This window comes from Diceros bicornis, chromosome 17, assembly GCF_020826845.1.
Source record: "Diceros bicornis minor isolate mBicDic1 chromosome 17, mDicBic1.mat.cur, whole genome shotgun sequence".
Classification (NCBI taxonomy): domain Eukaryota; kingdom Metazoa; phylum Chordata; class Mammalia; order Perissodactyla; family Rhinocerotidae; genus Diceros; species Diceros bicornis.
This window is the reverse complement of record NC_080756.1, coordinates 32488476-32508653: the sequence shown is the minus strand read 5'-3', so window position 1 is coordinate 32508653 and position 20178 is coordinate 32488476. Positions and strand designations below refer to the sequence as shown.

General features: G+C 36.9%; 1 protein-coding gene across 16 annotated transcripts in view; it reads right to left on the bottom strand.

Annotated features, from left to right (window-relative positions):
* The window catches only part of CAPRIN2 (caprin family member 2), a 42796-nt gene that overhangs the window by 7983 nt on the left and 14635 nt on the right, over positions 1–20178 (bottom strand). For 7 of the 16 annotated variants that reach the window (XM_058558562.1, XM_058558563.1, XM_058558552.1 and 4 more), the window contains exons 5-14: positions 18023–18261; positions 16693–16775; positions 14487–14654; positions 13198–13241; positions 11624–12301; positions 8729–8851; positions 7621–7702; positions 6218–6273; positions 3671–3775; positions 2229–2375 (exon numbers count right to left, since the gene is read on the bottom strand). In XM_058558562.1, coding sequence (XP_058414545.1) covers positions 2229–2375; positions 3671–3775; positions 6218–6273; positions 7621–7702; positions 8729–8851; positions 11624–12301; positions 13198–13241; positions 14487–14654; positions 16693–16775; positions 18023–18261 — 1725 coding nt within the window. Of the gene's footprint in view, positions 1–2228; positions 2376–3670; positions 3776–6217; positions 6274–7620; positions 7703–8728; positions 8852–11623; positions 12302–13197; positions 13242–14486; positions 14655–16692; positions 16776–18022; positions 18262–20178 lie in introns of those variants that run through there. The other 9 variants (XM_058558556.1, XM_058558558.1, XM_058558565.1 and 6 more) reach the window with 4 other exon arrangements.

Here is a 20178-nt window from a genome sequence, read left to right as displayed (position 1 = left end):
ACAGATGAATGGATAAACAAAATGTGATATATAAATACAAGAGAATATTTAGCCATAAAAGGAATGAAATTGTCATCAATGCTACAACATGGATGAACCTTGAAAACATTATGCTAAGTGAAATAAGCCAGATACAAAAGGACAAACATTGTAATTCCACTTATATGAGGTACCTAGAATAGGTAAATTCATAGAGACAAAAAGTAGCAAAGAGGTTACAAGGGGCTGGTGAGAGGGAGGAATAAGCAGTTATCGTTTAATGGGTACAGAGTTTCTGTTGGATGATGAAAACGTCCTATAAATAGATAGTGGCAATGGTTGCACAACACTGTGGATGTACTTAATGCCACTAAATTATACACTTAAAAATGGTTAAAATTGGGGCCAGCCCCGTGGCCGAGTGGTTCAAGTTCCATGCACTCCGCTTTGGTGGCCTGGGTTCGCAGGTTCAGATCCTGGGTGAGGACCTACTCCACTCATCAGCCATGCTGTGGCGGCGACCCACATACAAAAAAATGGAGGAAGACTGGCACAGATGTTAGCTCAGGGTTAATCTTCCTCAAGCAAAAAAGGAGGAGGATTGGGCAACAGATGTTAACTCAGAACAAATCTTCCTCAGCCAAAAAAACAAAACAAAAAAAAAAACGTTAAAATAAATTTTGTTACACATATCTTACCACAGTAAAAAAAAAATTTCTATTTGATTTCTGACAGAATTTAAACCCAAGCACAAAAGTTAATCTTCCTGCTATTATGCTATCATAATAATGCTTACTGAGAATGAAAGCTAAATAAGGGAAGAAGGTACTTTTTCAAAAACTAAAAATGAATGAAAAAATCTGCCATTTACTGAATTTCTACTATACGACAGGCAATGACCTGTCCAGACCCTGGCCACTGTCTGTAAAATAGCACTTCTATTACTCTCTAGCCCCCTTCTCCTGCTCCATTTTTCCTCACAACACATAGCACTTGATTATATATATATGAGTGTTTTTCTCTCTAGCCCTCCCACCTCTGTAACAAAATGTAAGCTTCTTGAGCACACGGACTTGTCTCTTTTTCAATGCTACAACTCCACTGATTAAGAACAGTGCCTGGCTTCATAACTACCTGTGTTGAATGAATGAATGAATGAACAAACGAAGAAACAAACAAGAACCGATTTGTACTGGATAGGATTCAAACAGGTAGAGAAGACAGATTGATATGAGCAAAAAAAGTATTATGATGAGAATGTGCATGGCAAGCACAGGGGACTTGTCTGGCAGGTTATGCCAGACTTCAAAAGTTATTGAGTGTCAGGCAAAGGACTTGCAATTTCATTCTGTAATGGACCACTGTTTGCTTTTAATTAGGAATAAGAAGAAGTTAATAAAACCAATGTGGCAATACTGTGCAGGATAGACTGACAAGGAAAGAGGGAAAGCGAGCTGTCTGAAGTGGCCAAGCAGGGAGCGGTAAGACGTGTGAATGCAGGTGTCTGAATTCACCAGCTTGTCTCCTTGCACTGTGCCTGCTTTCCACTGCCACTCCACTGGCCCCGCCATCACTCAAAAGTACCTGGAATAGGACATTAAGCACCCCAGGAAAGGTACTTATTGACTAAGACTTTTTGTCGTTTTCTACAGAACTGTGTTTATACTATTCTGTGTTTAGAGAATAAACATACAAATCTAGTTGTAATATTACCTTAAAAAAAGTTTTAAACTACAATCTGTAGAGGAATATGTAATTCAAAATACCACACAAATCTGAACTATTCTCCAAAAACCGGCATGAGATCAAGATGAAATCAAATGAAAGTTTCAACAACGATAGAACAACCAAGTATGTGTCCTGTATTTTGGGTTACTGATGCTATGGAATATCACTAGTGTGACATTAGTAATGGTTAGTATTATATTAAGCTGTTCATAGAAAATTATGTTTCTCACCCACACATTTCATTTGTTTAATATGGGTCCTTAGCTTTGCCTGCTACTAATTTTCAGAGAGGGGAATATGTTCTGATAAGATAACCCATTCAAAATTCTCAAAGCTTTGGATTTAATACTCTTCCGCCACAAACAATATTTCCATTGGACAAATGCAAATTCTACCAGCCCAAATAAGAGTAATACAAATGGCAAATTTTTTCACATAGTACCCAAAAATAGACGTAAGAGAAATAATGGTTTTTTAACAGGAATAAAGAACTACAATCACCATTCACGTTTCATACTCACTGTCTGCATGGCTTGAAAGGGTGCCGTGTTAATGGTTACTGAACTACTACTTGCTGGAGGTGACTGGAAGCCCTGTTCAGAGCCCTTTGACATGGGAGGATTTGGAGAAGCTAGTGAAGACGGTTGCTTGCTTGGGGGAACTGCTGCCTGGGGAGGAGAAATGCAGCATCAGCCAATCACCTGCCATATAACAAGCAGTTAACTTATACTAAACCCCAGACTGGCATCAGTCAGCAAGTTCTATAGGATGACATTTGGACATAGAAATGCAAAAGAATAGCTTTTGCTTACAATTTCAAATCTCAACTGCTGAGCATGCACACTAGCATTTGCTTTGCACAGCTTGCTGACTATGTGAGAGAGTCTTACTATCAATCAGTCTAACGGATGAGGGACTGAACTTTTATGAGTACCTAGTCCTTTTCAAACCCTGTAATGGTATTTTCCAGTTAAGAATCTAATTTTATTCCAAGTTTATACATAAGAATTAGGCTTAAGAAAAACTTTGGGTTAGTTGCTTAGTCAGTGTTAATTTTTCTCTATTTTAAAGTCTCGTTAGTGGATTTCTAAGTCAGCTGCCTAAAAAAGAAAACCAAACCTGATCTAATCTAAATAATCCTTATTTAAGGGAATAAGCAAGTCCTTGATATAACAGAATATAAATCCAAAGATTTAAAAAGATAGCAAAGACCAATCCTAATCAGATTATGAAGCAGACAGCTATGACTCACTTGGTAACAAACACCTCCTCTTCTTAAAATGAGGACCCTCATAATTTCAACTTAGACCAAGTCAGCACCATAAAAACTAATGCTTATCTATATTCTTACAGTCTATAATGAATATATATATATTCTTGCATAATAGTTAACAAAAGATAATAAAACACACGAGTTGCTAAATTAATCCAAAAAATCATCTTACTTTGCTATATCTCAAGGATTTGCTCAAACTCAGCAAAAATTATCACTTTAGAATTGAAAGCACAAACATAGTATTGTCAAAATGCTTTTGAAAAAATTAGCCAAAAAGAGAGTGTAACTCATTCCAATTGAGTCAGTGCTAATATTAACACTATAAAGTTATTGAGTCTTCAGTTACATGAATGAAAAGATTTTTCTTGTAAGGATTCCTTCAATATAAATACAGTGAGAAAGTTGACCTAATCCTACCTAGAGCTTTTCATCTTTTTTTGACATTAGCAATTTGGACATATTTCTTGTATCTGATAAGGTAATACACTATTAAGTCTACTTGTATGGCAAAGTCACAAAAAAGTTACCTGTATAAAAGTTCTTGGACCACAACATCAATAGAAAGCAATACATTAGTGAAGTATAAATACTAAATCATTCAACTGATCATGTCTGTAATTCGTAAGATAAGCTGGTTCTGCTATTCTTTAAGACAGAAAAGAAATGAAGACAATGGCCTCTCTTTACCTCAGGAGTCTCTGAGGTCCGAAACTCTGTTTCAGATCCCGAAGAAGCCTGATCGGTAGTAACCAAGCAAGTATTTGAGCTACAAGTAACTGGAGAAGAAGTAGCCTAGACACAGGAAGATACAAAGCATTGTAAAAGGCGCATTTTGTTCACTTCGTATTTCTTGGGCCCCTGGCTTCTCAAAATGTTACTCTTACTGAGAACTCACTAGTGCTAAACACTGCATTAAACACTTCACACATATTAATATATTTACTCCTAACAATGAGGAGGTTGGTACAACTATCCCCATTTGACTGAAAATCAGGCAAAGGCAAAGCAAGGTTAAGTAATTTACCCAAGATCACACTAAAATTAAGTGGTAGAGCTGAGATTCAAACCCAAGAAGTCAGCTACTTTGCCTTTCCAGGCCTGGTCACCAAAGCTACATATCTAATCCCATCCTCACTTACCAAGATTCTTGGTCCTGGAAACCTGGGGCCAGATTTTCCATCTGGCACTCAAGTGAGTTCACTGGAAGATGAGCTCAGGGTACATTTAACACTCTAGGCACAGCTCTGCCAGGGATCATAATAACTATGCTTTTACTCTAAGTGCTTTCAGTGTCTTAAAGAGGTAGGAAGAAGTAGTATAAACAGAAAGGATAAGCTCTACACAAATCACAATAGCACCAAAATTCTAACAAAAAAAATGAAGCTAATAATATGTATAAAATAAAAATTGGGAGAAAGCACAATAGGAACTAAGGCTATGACAACTCTAACCAATAAAAAGCTAAGAGAGTGGCTAGGAAGGAATTCTATGGCACAACAGGTAGTAAAATACAACAGAGAGACCCAGAAAAATCTAGCAATCACAAAGTCTGAGAAGTCAGGGAATCCACTACTTTTATCTAAATGCATGGATGTGGTTCTCAGAGCCCAAGTGATAAAATGGGTGACCTGGAAACTAATTAATGGTAACCAAATATCAGAGCAGTTATGTTTCAGTGACCTTCTAGAAGGGGTCATCATGATATGTCACTTCCTGGGAAGGAGACAGGGACCCAGTTTTTAAAAAGTCCTATGGAAAAAAATTTTGAAATCCTTTAGAACATTTTATATACCTAAATAAATAGGCGTAATTTAGATTTGACCAAAATATTAGAACTATTACAAGATTGGAGTGTTTCTAAAACTAGGCCTTTCTTCTGGCTCTCTCATTAAAATAATGAGACAACTGCCCAAAATAAGTGGGACTGGCTGCTGTGGGGACATTAACCCTCTCTTGCCGCAGAAAGATTCAGATGCTAAGTTCAGGCAACTCAGGCCACTTCATAGTTAAGCTTTAAAAGACTTTTGAACTTAATTAACAACAAAAAAGATAAAGATACATTCTTTAGTACTTATTTAGAAGTTATGGCAGTTTTTGCTTCCAAATTACAGCTCTTTAAATAGACCAGCTGGAGGTAGTTTTAAGAATTGATGAGTAAACATGATGTTGGAAACGAGTGGTTTCAAAAAAATGGATGTGCAGATGCCCGCAGGGAGCTTATTAAAAATACAGGCGACTAGATAACACCCCTGGAAATTCTGAACCAATAGGTCTAAGGTGATATTTAGGAGTATCTATTTTTATTAAAATAACCAAGTGATTCTGATGCAGCCATCCACAAGCCTGCCCCTAGAACTGCTAAATTAGACCAGTAGCTTTTCAAAAAAAAATTTAATTTGTCAACTGCAAGTCTCATGTAGAACCCTAACAGCTGAAACAGATAAAATGGAACTCTTTAGTTATAGCAGTAAGTGGGGTGATGGACCTTGCTCGACAAATACATTTTGAAAATTGAGCCACACCTTATCAAACTAAATATAAACCACTGTAAACAAATGGTATTTACTCAGAAGTTTTTGGAAGGGAAGGCAACAACTGTTGAACCACCTGGTCAAAATATTTAACCTACTGTCAAAGCAGCTACTGTTAAGAAAATTGCCGTAAGGTTTACAGAGGGATCCTGACAAATTTTTTTAAAAAGAAGTGATCAGAAAACTAGCAAACCTTGAACTCACTATTGATGGAAATGCAATGTGGCATTTACAGATCTCAATGATCGAGTCCCTTTACATCTATAGGTGTGTTCTGTGAAAATTAGTTCTGTGAAAATGAGTGTTAACTATTATGTGGGAAGGGAGAGAAGACTGGTTAACTATGGGTTAAACAAAATTAGTTTCCTTCTTTAGACCCTTTACTATGCTGATACACTAACTGACTTAGCTCAACAGCAAAGTAAAATTCTCAGATAAGGTACCTCTGAATTCTTCAGGCTTGCTCTTTCCTTATTAAAGTTAGCTAACCTTCTCTATTATAACAGATATCCTCTCTATGGTCATTAAAGAATCTTTTGAGGACCAGTTGTACTTAATCTAAAAAACTAGATAACCTTAGAACATCTTCAATAATTCAGTTAGGTATATTAGAATCAGTAAGTCTGATCCTCCTTGCCAAAGCAAGAGTTTCTTCCCTGATGAGCAAAGAAGAATAAATGAAAGATTACTTTGGACAAGTTACCTGTAATGGCTCTTGAAGAAAATCACTTTGACTGGATACATTTTGTTCTGTAGATGCTGCAGAGAGTGAAATCAACAGTAAAATCACTAAGGAAGGAGAAAAGTTTATGCACATCAACTGAGTGGAAACTAAAGTTTATACTTTACAAAAAAGCAGTAGCTGGAAGGACTAGGTCTCAAGTCCATCACGAACTTTCTCTTAGAGCTCTAAAAAGAGTCAGAGAGAATTGTAGAAGAATAGGATACTAGTTTCGTCTGTGATACATAATGACTTCTTAAGGGTAAACAGGGAAAAGCAGCATTTCAAGGCTTCCAAAATAAAGGAACTATGACTTTTAAAAACAAGTGGTAATAGGGGCCGGCCCGGTGGCGCAAGCGGTTAAGTGCGCGCGCTCTGCTGCGGCGGCCCGGGGTTCACTGGTTCGGATCCCGGGCGCGCACCAACGCACTGCTTGGCAAGCCATGCTGTGGCGGCGTCCCATATAAAGTGGAGGAAGATGGGCATAGATGTTAGCCCAGGGCCGTCTTCCTCAGCAAAAAAAGAGGAGGATTGGCAGATGTTAGCACAGGGCTGATCTCCTCACCAAAAAAAAAAAAAAAAAAAGTGGTAATAGTCATCCAGAAGATAAAATCTGAGCTATCATGAATAGTAATTAACTGATATACTTAAGTTTCAAATTTCAAAGTAAGTCTTAGTTGGGTCATCTGTCTCTTGGGTGTTTTTTTCCTCTTTGATCATGTATTTATTAATATACTTTTCAATTACATAGTTTCAGTTTGGTTTCTTCTAATTAATGTCTACCACTTTTGTTAATTACTCTGTATTTATTCTCCTTACTGCACTCAGGTATCACTACACCAATCTTCCAGCTGGTGAGCACTGCTCACTACAGCTGGACTACAGCTTTGATTATGTCACTCCTCTCCTGAGATAAACTAGTGTAGAGCAAAAGCCTAAAGTTCAAAGCATCAGATCAGATTCAAATCTAAGCTCCAGCGTTAGCCACTGTGTTAATCAGTGTGCTAAATATCACTGAGGTAATTTCACTCATAGGATCCAAAAGCCTCGGTGCTAGATTTATAGAGTGGAAAGGAGTCAAGCAAGTTCTAGTCAGAATTCACTCCAAGTAGAACATAAAAAGTTGCAAAAACAGCTATTGGACATTTCCATTCACCCATCTGGAAACTTACTCTAAAATGCAAACAGGTCAGTTAAGTACACTAATATCCCAATGGTAATTTACCCATATATGATATGGGTAACTGATAACATACGGATACATTCAGAATAAATTAACACAGATATAGTTCAATCCTTAAAATATCTAGAGTAAACTTATCTGTGAAAGAAACAACTGTTAGACCTACAGCTGTTTGTTCCAAGTCTTAAGAATGATTACATACCTACTGGGCTACCTGGAGTAGCTGAAGGCGGCTGTGACGATGGAATTGCACTTGAAGGTTTGTCAAAATCCAGAATAGATTCCTAGAGATTTTAAACGAGTAGAAACAAAGATTATTCATAATAATGTCCATAGCTTATAAGCTATAGAAATCTAGCTAATAACTAACTCAAGATGTTAATAACTTAGTCTTTATAGGAGAAGAAATTAAGAGTTAAAAATAAAATCTAAAGTAATTGTCAAACTTAAAGGTTGCCTCGTGTTAAACTATAACAGTAACTGTAAGGCCTAACTTGGAAAACTCCTGACTTGAGGTCTTAAACATAAACATTAATCCTGGTGTAGACTAAACTCTTATTTTATTATACCCAACCAATGAGAGGGTCTAATTATTTTATCTCAACCACTAAACTAGCTCATGCTTTGAAACACTTTCATGATGAGAAGCCATTCTCTTCTCCCATCTGCCTATCTTGGTTCTTCCAGAAATGTTTCCAACATTTTGAGTACTTAAACCACACACTTGTAGTGATCATTTTAGTTCTTTTATTTATCTTCAAATAATCTGAATGGGTAAACAGTTCCCTCATTTTACAAACAAGTAGAGGGTTGGAGGCTAAATAACTTGTCACAAATTATACAGACGGTAAATGGTAGAAATGTGATTTAAACACAGGTCTAATTCCAAAGCTCAAGATTTCTTTTAGTACACAAAAATATCTTATTTGTCTACTTCATCTCTCAGTAATATTACACTATTCTGAAATTCTGTAACAGAATTTCATGAATGAAATTGCACCTACCGAAATACCAGGCATAGAGTAGGGTCTCACAATCTAAGCAGAAACTACTGATGATCTACAGCAGTAATATTTGAGCACTTTAAGTTTTTTATATGTTTAATTCACTTTATTCCTTACCAAAAACTTAGGAAAGGAACTATTACCCTCATTTTTCAAAAAAGAAACTGAGGTAGAGAGTTAAGTAGCTTCCTAAATTCTCAGAGCTAGGAAGTGACACAGCTAACAACAACTTTATTATAATGCTTCAGATCAGAAACTAGTAGCTCCATGAATATCATTTAAGATTCACTTAAGAACGACTCATACTTGCATAAAGTTACAAGTTCCTTGAATCTGGGTCATCAGATCCTGCAGTTTTTCTTTCCTCAACACTGGATCCTTTGGAAGGGTAGAGGAAGAACCTACAGGCTGATGCAGAGGCTTAGGCACCTACAAGATAAACCATAAGGCATAAGAGTGAAGTTCAAATTCAACAGCCTATACAGGAAACTCAGCTTATAACTACATCTTAATGAAATCAAAACACAGCAATGCTCATTTATCAGATTTATCTCAGGTAAAGAATATCCACATAGATACATTTTCTACATAATTTAAATAAACTTTAAGCACTTTTTTTCCTTCAGAACAACTTTAATGGAAATCTTTCTAAAACACCCTCTTTTTAAAGGGAAGACCCAGAATAACAGCATTTCCTCGATAGGAAGTTGTTTCATTATAAACATCAGTTACCATATGTCCTCTATGATAAGATGCCACTGATTGTAAGACACACCAATGATGTGGGTTTTTTCCAGGGGAAAAATTACTACTACCATATTAAACATACATCCCATTTTTAAGATGTGTCTGATTTCAGAAACATTAAGATGTAAATACTGAGAAAATACACTATTATATTTTGTCATAAAGAAAGTATACTTCAGGGGACTACTGATGTTTATAAAGTGGTTAACCCTCAGGCTAAATTGCTTAAGATTGCTGTCCACCCTGAATTAGACCTCATGTTTACTTCTTACAGTTGTCAACGTGCCCGTCACTACCAGCTCCTCTTCTCCACCTTCTAATTCACTGGGAAATCCTAAGTTAAGCTTGTCAAGAGTGTCATATAAAATAAGAGTTAACAGACCCTAAATTAATACATGAAAAGCTCTTTTAGGAGAAAAGCACAAGCTTCAGTGATTAATTTCATGTTATCTAGTCTTTAGGCTTTGAACCTTATTTTGCCCTTGACTGTACTTAGTTATGTTCCAGACAGCTGAGATTGTAAGACAAATACTGTATTATACAGAGAAGTGTCTTCTCAGTCACTGAAAGAACTTGCAACTTTAAAATAATGCTGTCTGTGACATAAAAGCAAATTAAATATGAGTTCCGACCTTTCCAACTAAGCACCTCTGATTTTAAATACCATTCAACAAATAGCGTGGCATCAAAATTCTGGTATGGTAAAGGCTCAGCATTGCTATACCTAGTGGAATTTCAAATTGGGTTTTTTAAAAAGTTTTATTGAGGTATTAAATTGGTTTTTTTTTTTTAAATAATTTTATTTATTTATTTTTCCCCCAAAGCCCCAGTAGACAGTTGTATGTCATAGCTGCACATCCTTCTAGTTGTTGTATGTGGGACGCGGCCTCAGCATGGCAGGAGAAGCGGTGTGTCGGTGCACTCCCGGGATCTGAAACCGGGCCGCCAGCAGCGGAGCGTGCGCACTTAACCGCTAAGCCACGGGGCTGGCCTCTAAATTGGGTTTTTAAGTGTAAGCTTGTCAAAATAGTTGTCATACTACAATTACTGTTGTGTGATATTTGGTTAATGAAATAAGGCTATCAATCTTCCGCAGGGTCAGGAAGAAGCTAAAATTAATATTAGCACTTGAAGAAAAGAGAAAGAAAGGAGAGCAAAAGGAGACAAATAACTCTTCAATTCTCTTCCCATAAGGTAGAACTGAAGTAGGGGTAATTTATTTATAAAATGCAATGCTTTGACTTCCCCAAGCAAAATGTTTTTCACACTGTTAGAGGACCAAAGACTTATCAGAAGGCCTTTAGCTAAAAAGGCATGGAAGTGCAAGGAACACTACCAGACAGAGATGGAGAACACTGGGAGGAAAAGACGTTCACATTTCTCAGCAAACAACGTGGTAACAAGTTTGCATTTAAATGGTGGTAAATAATTTATAATTTAATAAAAGGCAACACTAACTAGCATCACATCCAAAAATTATTCATCATAAGCCTTCTTGTCTTCCTGAAATAGGTTGTTTGTCATTAACAGAATAAGGCCTTATATTTGAACTAAATCTCATACTCTAAAACCTAATTACAGAATATCTAATGTCTATAGTTTCCATCTCCAGAAAATTCTTATTTTGAAACAAAAATAGAGAACTAATTCAGATCCTTCCCTGACTACTGGAATGTCTGCAACCACCATGTACCTTCTTCAAAGAGTACACACTAATCACAGTGACTACAAATGAGTGTGAGGGAAGCAAGACAATACAGAAAAATGTGAAGTCTGTCAGAAAAAGTCACACATGTGCCAGGTGGAAGATAACACGAGATACAGTCTAACAAGTCTCCTACCCTGTGACATGCGTTCACATTTCTCACTTGCTCACATTATGGTCTTGCCTGAACTATCCACTATTTTGATGTCATATGTCATTAAAATTTTGCCATTAAGGGGCTGGCCAGGTGGCGCAAGCGGTTAAGTGCACACACTCTGCTTCGGCGGCCCGGGGTTCGCAGGTTCGGATCCTGGGCGCGCACCGACGCACCGCTTGGTAAGCCATGCTGTGGCAGCGTCCCATATAAAGGAGAGGAAGATGGGCATGGATGTTAGCTCAGGGCCACTCTTCCTCAAAAAAAAGGGGAGGATTGGCATCGGATGTTAGCTCAGGGCTAGTCCTCCTCACAAAAAAAAAAAATAAGGAAAAAAAAAATTTTTGCCATTAAAACAATATTCTCTAATTGTGGAAATTTCATCTCAGGTTAGGCTCAAAAGACCAACTACGTTTACTTCCAAGTTTCTAGGAAAAGAATAAATTATACATTAAAGAGTTAAGTGAAATACTTTATACATTAATTTACAAGGGTTTTGTAGGTTTTTTTTCAAAGATAACTAAAAGGTTATCATTACCACAACTCCTTATTTATGCCTACACTGACAGAAGCAGACTGATACAGATCAACTCACATCTTTGGGTTCTGTATTAAACTTCCTGGGCAGGAGCTGGTCATTTGGTATGAGGCTTGCTGTAGCTACTCCCCAAGACTTTGGAGAAATCTGTGACTGTGGTGTTAAAGGGTGTTTTTGACTCTCAACATTGTTTTCCCAGGATTTTGGAGTCTCTGGTTGTCTTGAACCCTGTTCTTCACAGATGGGAGTGGTCCATGACTTGGTGATGTCTTGTTCACTCTGCGTAGAAGACGTCCAAGACTTTTGGGTTTGCTTCTTTGGATCTTGTTCTTTCTGCAGCTGAACTGGCCAAGGCTTTGGTGTCTCCTGCTTCTTCTGTTCCTCTTGAATGTATCCTGCTTTGGATTTAGGATTTTCTTGCTTCCACTGGCTGGGACTTGGCTTAGGTTTGGAGACATCCTGCTTCTTCTGTTCTTCCTGCAGAGTGGACCTGAGTTTTGGAATCTCTTGTTTCCTCTGTTCTAAGGAAACTGCAGGCTTTGATACCTCCTGGTGCTTAACAGAAGACTCCCAGGTCTTGAAGGATTCCTGTTTCTTCTCCTGACCATCTGGTTCAGTAGGCATATCCCAACATTTGGGGAGATTTGGTTTTCTAGCATAATCTGCTTCCCAAGATTGCTCTTCATCTTGTTTGCTTGAATAATCGACTTCTGTCATGTAGCGTCTGTTAAGAAACTAGATCAGAGAAAAAATGTGCTTGAGTCATAAAATTTGTAGACCTTGAGGGGAACACTGAACTTTATTAATATTCCTACGTCCATTGGTCTGAGCCCCTGTGCTAACTTCTGTCCTTATTCTACCTGAAAAGACCGTCCTTTTTGTCTATTCCTTTCCCCTCAAATTAATGGAATACAAACTTCAACACTTCAGAAGTAGCAATCTATACTTGACTCACCTAAGACTGTTCAGAACTGCACGTCACGGTGCCACCTTTGCTTGATCCAAGCTCTTTTACCAAGGTTGTTCCCCCTCTGCCAGCCTTAGGACCAGTGTACCCACCTGATTTGCTTAAGTGTTAAAGCACCGGGTAGTTCAACCACACAAAGTTATACTGTTTAACCTTAAGCCTCATGTTTCCTGAATTACCAGCCTTTTCTTTATTTCCACTGTATATCAATCATACTGTGGTTTTGCCTCTTCCATTCTTTTCAGCTTCCATGAATTTCAATGTCAATTAGAAAGAGAACAAATACCCTCTTCAATTACCAATGTGAGTAAATTCTGGCAAGAGCAAAATCATACCCATCTTAAATTCTAACACAGGGGCCAAAAATAACAATAACAGCTAACACCTGAGCAGTGATTGTCTGCCAGGTCAAATTCTAAGTAATTTAGAATTTGACTCCTTTAATCCCCACAATAACCACAATAACCACATTATTATCCCCATTTTATGGATGAGGATAACAGACACAGCTGGGCTAGATAGCTTGCCCAAAGTCACTAAGCTAGTAAGGTGCAGTGCCAGGATTCAAGCATAAGCGATCTAGCTTCAGAGCCTCAGCTCCTCACCACAACACTATACGCAAGTCTCAAAAAACAATTCAGCAAATTACCTTTCAGTATCTTACCTCTTGTGGTTGTATCTCTGGCTGTGCAAGTTCCATAAGAGACTCTGGGAAGATAAAGGGAATATTAAATAAATACTAGGTAAACTATAAGTCTGTAGACTGAATACAACCATAATTCATTTTAGCAACATATTTCAGAAGAGTAATAGAAAAAGGATAGTACAATTAAGTGTATTTATGGCAGGAGTAATTCTCACTACTGCTTGTTGGTCAAAGCATGTAGTCCGAGGCCAACTGAAGCCAGTAGCTCTCCTTATATAAGACACTTTTCTAAAGTCAAGTTGCAGTTAAAACCTGATTTCTGATTGAAAACAAGACTATCTCCTCTTATCCAAAAATACAGCTTCTTTTAAGTTGGAATTATAGCTGCGGTCCCATGGGGTAAAAATTAGTCATCTCAGCTTGAAATAGAGCCCATAAAGGCTTCTCCAGCAAGCCAGTTTACGGCTGGGAGCAGGGTAGGGGAGCGGAGATACTGAAGCACTGGACTTAAAGTATTAGGAACTAAGAGGAAGTGAACATGAAAAGTGACTTGAATCTTGCTAGCAGATATCAAAACCCTGCATGGACCACCTCCTTAGAAGTGATAGTTCTTAAATCAATCCAGCCTCAACAAACAAAAACAAAAGTATTTCTTCCCCAAGAAAGTAGAATTTTGAAAAGTATATTTCTTTTACTGATTTTGGCAATTTTTCCCGAGTCAATATGTTAACCTTAAGTTGTTTACGTTCTCGTTCTACTACAGTATTGGATTCTACTGGAACTTACATTTTAAATAACAATTTTAAGTGGAACTATCTTATAGTTTAACAAAGAGGTTCGTTCAAATTCCAGTGTACTATCTTGCAACAAAGTATAACCTAATGTTTCTATTAAGCTTCACTCTATAAATCATGGTGATAAAGCCTAGAGATGTTTTCCACACCTAGACTTATCCTGCAACAAGATTTCCATGCATGTAGAATCTAACAAATTAAAAAAAGGTAATCATTTCACAACGATTTTTTTTTTTAATTATTTTTATTTTATTTTTTTCCCCCAAAGCCCCAGTAGATAGTCGTATGTCATAGCTGCACATCCTTCTAGTTGCTGTATGTGGGACGCAGCCTCAGCATGGCCAGACAAGCGGTGTGTCGGTGCGCACCCGGGATCCGAACCCGGGCCGCCAGCAGCGGAGCACGCACACTTAACCGCTAAGCCATGGGGCCGGCCCAACACAACGATTTGACTCATTTGGTTAAGTGTTAAAAATGCAACCACTGTAAAGAATTTCAGAGGTCACAACAAACCTGACTCTTTGACAGATTCAGTCTTCAACAATTGTTTTTTCTTCTCTGATTTTATTAGCATTTCTTCCTCCAATGATACTTCTTTTTCCTTAGCATTTTTTGGAACTGGGATACTTTCAAAATAGCCTGAGTTCAGCAATTTAGACAGCAGATCTTTCATGTGTTTGTCTAAGAAAGAGTAATTAAGACTTAGTTATCACATAAACTAATAGTTCATGGAAAATTATTTGAAATAGAAATCCTAATACGATTTTATCCTAGTTATAGTATGTCATTATAGTATTCCACATTAGGGAGGATTCAAAGAACTAGTCAGCACCATGAAAAGTAAACATGCAGTCCATCTTTATGTCATGCTGAATCGATACAAATTTTAAAGATGAGAATCCCAAAGTTTAACAAGTTTCTTAAGTTTCTGTGGGCCTCCATTTCCACCATTTGAAAAACGACTAAAACTCAGAATCACTAATCAAAGACTCTAATATGTTACAAAAGCACACACCTATTCCCCAAGCTGAGAGGAAAGTCATTTCTCCCATCTATCCCCAAGACATCACAACTAGCAATAATTACTCTATCTCCCCCAAGTAATTAAGGCTTTAGAGAAGTAACAGTTCCCCAAACATAACCATTAGAAAACCCTATCTTCAACAATCTCTAAAGGATTTTTAAACTACAAAATTCCATGATGAAGATTTTACTCTTGAGTTATGCCATACGTCACTCCTAGCACATCATTATTTGATGATCAAGAAAAATCTTAAAATGATGTTAAAGTTGCTGCACCATAAATAGGTCTAAGGTCTATTTCATTTTTAATACCCACTAAAAATATAATTCCCAAATCAAGCAGAGTTCCCATACTTGATTTGGGTCTATTATTCCTTTCACAGAGTACTATGACATAGATTTTGTCTTTTAAAAAAAAAATCAACTTTGAGATATAATTTACAAACAATAAAATTCACCTATTTTAAGGGTACAGTTTTAAGAGATGCACAGTCGTGTTACTTCCAACAGAACCACGATACAGAACATTTTCAACAACTCAAAAAGTTCCCTCATGTCCCTTTTGTAATTAATTCCCTCACCCTATTCCCTAGCAACCACTAACCTGCTATCATTTTAGTTGTCTTTTCTAGAATTTCACATAAATGTAATGATACAATATGTACTCATTTTTTGTCTAGCTTCTTTCACTCAGCATAATTATTTTGAGATTCATCCATGTTGTTGCATGTATCAATAGTTCATTCCTTTTTTTATAGCTGAGCAGATTCCATTGTATGGATATACCATATCTTATTTATCAATTATCAGTTGATGTACATCTGAGCTGGGTTCACTCGGGGCTATTATGAATAAAGCCAGTATGAACATTCATATACAAGTACCTATGTGAACATATGTTTTCAATTCTCTTGGGTACTGGAAATGTAATTGCTTGGTTGTCTAGTAAGTGTACACTTAATTTTGTAAGAAACTGCCAAACTATTTTCCAAAGTATTTGTATTATTTTGCATTCTAACCAAGAAATAAATTTCTGTGATTTAAAGGACTTAGAAATTTTGCAATTATACATACTCAGATATTTTTTAAAAGGAAGCAATAACTAGTAACAAAAATGTTTACCAGCTTCTAGTGAGTTTTCACTATCCTAAGCTAGTACACATAACGATGTACTTCACGTCCGGCCATTTGTACTTGGTCATTTGGCCACAGTCTATTTAGGAAGCCAAAAGGACTCTTTCTCTCCAGATCATTTCCAGATGGCTAGACAACAATGCTTCAGACTATACGCCAAACCATTCATATTTTCTTAGGCAGATCTGGTAGATAAGCCTTGATATTAACAACGTGTGGATTTATGATTCCGAAATAGAGTAGGTTCTATTATGCAGAATAGAGTACTGAACCCCAAAATGGTCACGCTAGTGTTGAAGCTAGCACTAGTCCTTAGCTCTTGTTCCCAAATCATAGTGACATGCCACTTCAAAATTCTCCCTAGGTTCCATTTTAGTGAGTATAATTATACAATAGCTGCTTTTAACAGAACTAAACAAAGAGATCATTCTCCCGATGAATATATTATTGTCAGACATGTAAGTTCTGATGGACTGACACAGTTTCAGCCCTCAATATCATACTAAACTTCTAACATAAAGTTTAGTATTCACTGCATAAGTCCAGAGTAGAGAAAACTCACATGTCGTTCCTACCACTGCTTTCTCACTACCTTCCAAAAGGTCCCAAAAGTACAAGGATGACTGCTCCATCTGGTCTTCAACACTGACAAGGAAAAGCAGCAGCAGAACAAAGTGGCTTTAGACGTACATATATACATGTATATGGAGCAGTACAATTTATACAGTATAACCCATCAACAGTCAAGACGTTCAATGTTAATTCTGTCCTTTTACTAGAAAAATTGAAATTTTCTAAAAGACGACTAAATGCCCATTTATGGATTTCAAATATAAGCATTTTTCCTTAAAACTACTAAAATAAAGATTTTACCAAATGCAGCTATTAAAGAATAGGCCAAAAAGAGTTTAAAGCTGTCAATGCAGTATCATTTATTATCAAGTATATGTTCTAGATGAAAGAACAGTGGAATGGAAATATTAAGAGCTGCATTTGACTTTAAAGAGAGCAGCTTATTTTTCAAATTATGTTTCACTTACATTTCACATATCAAAGTAAGCTACATTCCCTGAATCCACTAAAGTGAAGTAGGAGAAGCAAGCAACCAAATAGGTAATGATGATAGAGCAGACTATCAGAATGGGAATAAAAAATATACACATGGCTATATATAGGTAATAAAGAGTTTTATAGGTTTCTTCCTGATACAGGGCTTATTTCTAATAACAGCTGAAATCTGACTCTGCTCTACCTCAGCTAACGAACACAACATTGGAACAACCTGTACCTAACAAAGCAAAAGCATAGGGATCTACCTGTTCATTAGCTGATTTACTCCATCAGACCAAAAACAGCAAATGGATAATTATAGGGGAAAAAAACTGAGTAGACTCAATTTGCTGGTTTTGTATGTTAAATTATCAGATTTGTTTCTCAGTATTTATTCACAGCATAAGAACACCAAATAATTCTGACTTTGCACGTTTAATGATACTGGCCAAGTTAAATTTTATTTACCTCCACTTAAGTACAACAGTAGTAAGAAGGCAAAGACTCTCAGGTAATAAAGAGCCTGAGATAATTATAAAGAAAAATTTTAAGAATATATCTAATTGGTATTATGGTTAATACTTGAATAAGATTAAAATTTGATATTCAGACATTATTTTTAAAAATCAGCGTTACAATAAAGAAGCATGTTAATGAAGTCATTCGAATTCCCTTTCCTTCTAGACAGTCTATCAACCCTGTAAGAGGTCTGTGCTGGCCAACATTTCCTATGTTGAATCAAATTAAGGTTTTCTTAGTTAATTACTAAATATACATATAATTACAAAGCTAGACTAAAGTGTTATGTGTTCTATTTCAGGAAAATATTTTCATTAGCTTACCTCAGACTTTCATTTCTTTCAGGGCAGGTCAGTTTTGAAAATTTAATGAGGTAGTCAAGTTCTTTTAAAGGCAAATACACTGCACCATTCAAGCCCCCTTTGAAGTCTTTCTGTACATGTTCCTGTGTCAAATTCTGTAATACATACTGAACTTGAAGTATAGTGCGAAGCTTTTTCTTCTCGGCCTCAAGTTTTAGCATGTGCTCCCTTCTCTGGGCCTTCTTCTGCGCTTTAAGGAGCTGTTAAAACAAATGCTAATTAAGGTTGACAACTCTCCACCACCCCGTATTAGCAACTGACAGTCTACAAAAGTCTCATCCCAAAGTGTTGAGACTAGATGATAAATCTCAGATACAAAACACTGACTATGAAACTGACCAATTCATTTAAGCCCTGCTTCCTCGTTCAGCTAAAGAAGTCACTGAGTAATACACTGGTTTGTCTCAGGTAACCAGAACCGAGGGAGTCCAAATATCTGACTCCCAACTCCAGGCTGAATCTAGTACCTCTGATAACACCATGATGAGAAGCAAAGTACCTATCACTGATGTCCATATTAATTCCAAGGTTTTACTTTTCCATATTTACGCATATCAAGCCTTTTTAGGCCAAATATTTTAAGAAAACGCTTTAGTTTAGTTTTGGGGTTTTTTTAAATCTCATGTTCCAGGGGAAGAATATTTAAACTAAAATGGTCCGTTTTCAACTAAGCAAAGAAGACTGGCCTAAGGCATAAGGCATTGAAAACCAAATAGAAATAAAATGTCTTATAAATGTAACGCCAAGAAACAGCCATGACAAACAGGTTTTGTGGGGTTTTTTGAGTAAAATTAACAGATATTTTCATAATAGTTTGTCAGTCTGGATGCAGCTGTATCTTCCAATATTTAGCTCACAAAACACATAAGGAAAATTAGTGGAATCTAAGGTTTCCCTCAAATAAATGTGTGTGTGTAAAGTGAGCAGCACTGAAGTCTACTCTAAAGCTCAGAACTACAATACCTTAAAGTCTCACATAATACATGGGTCCCAGAAGTGGCTTCCCATTTATAAAATACCAATAATAAAAAGTACCATCCATTTCCACTAAGAAACCTAAAACGTTTTTTTCCCCATAGCTTTTGTTCTGATTGTAATGTTTCCATCATATTGGATAGTTTCTAAGGCATGAAGACTGAGAACAAAAAAAAAAATCTAAAAGATTTTTCCTATAGATAGGTTAAAGTACTCTGAGCCATATAGCATCAATATTTAAAACTCTAGTTCATAAATCCTAGTAGGTTAAGATTGGGGGGAAAAAACCTCAAGAAAAAGATTCGTTACGGCATTATTACTTTCTTTCTAGGGGGTATGAAAGCAACGTCGTAAATTTACTTGTGCTACCACCACGGACAAGAGACAATGGTAAAGATAAAATTTGGAGAATGTGAAAAAGACTGGTTGAGGGTTATGTGGGTAGGATGTTTTCTTCAAGATGGCAAAGGATCAGAAAAGCTTTTTCCAAGACCTCAATAGGGACTTACACCAATAACACTTACCAAAACTACAGGATTCTCAGTTTCTGCTTGAGAAGAGGAAAGGAGAAAGGTGACAACTGCTCTCCGAGACAGTGGGATTCTCTTGGACACAGTTTCACGATGGTATAGGGCAAGGCACCTGATGCTGAGGGCATCTTCAGAACTTTATCACACGACTCCTCAGATCTCTCCTTAGCCACTTCCCAAGATTGGCTTGGGTGTTCCTACGGGCCCATGCTACCCTGAACTTCCCCTATCAAAGTATCTATTAAATGGTTATCCTTTTATTTATCTGCATCCCCTTTAGACTGCAGCTCCACGATGACAGGGACTAGATCTCTGTTGTTCACCAATATATCACTAGCGCCCAGCATACAGCCTGACACACAACAGGACCTGAAATATTTGTTGAATCAATCAAGTATCAAGTAAGAAAGTATAGTGTCTCCTAGATCATATTCAGATGTCATGAAAACCACTGACAACAGCCTATTTCTCCTTATTTATGTGGAACTTAAGAAGTCAAGTTACATCTCCTCTTTTTCCAGTCTGGAAGGACCAGATTGGAAAAAAGGAGAACATATGAAGTAAACCACTATCAACCAACAGTACCGAATAAGTTTATTTTTCTGAACCTTG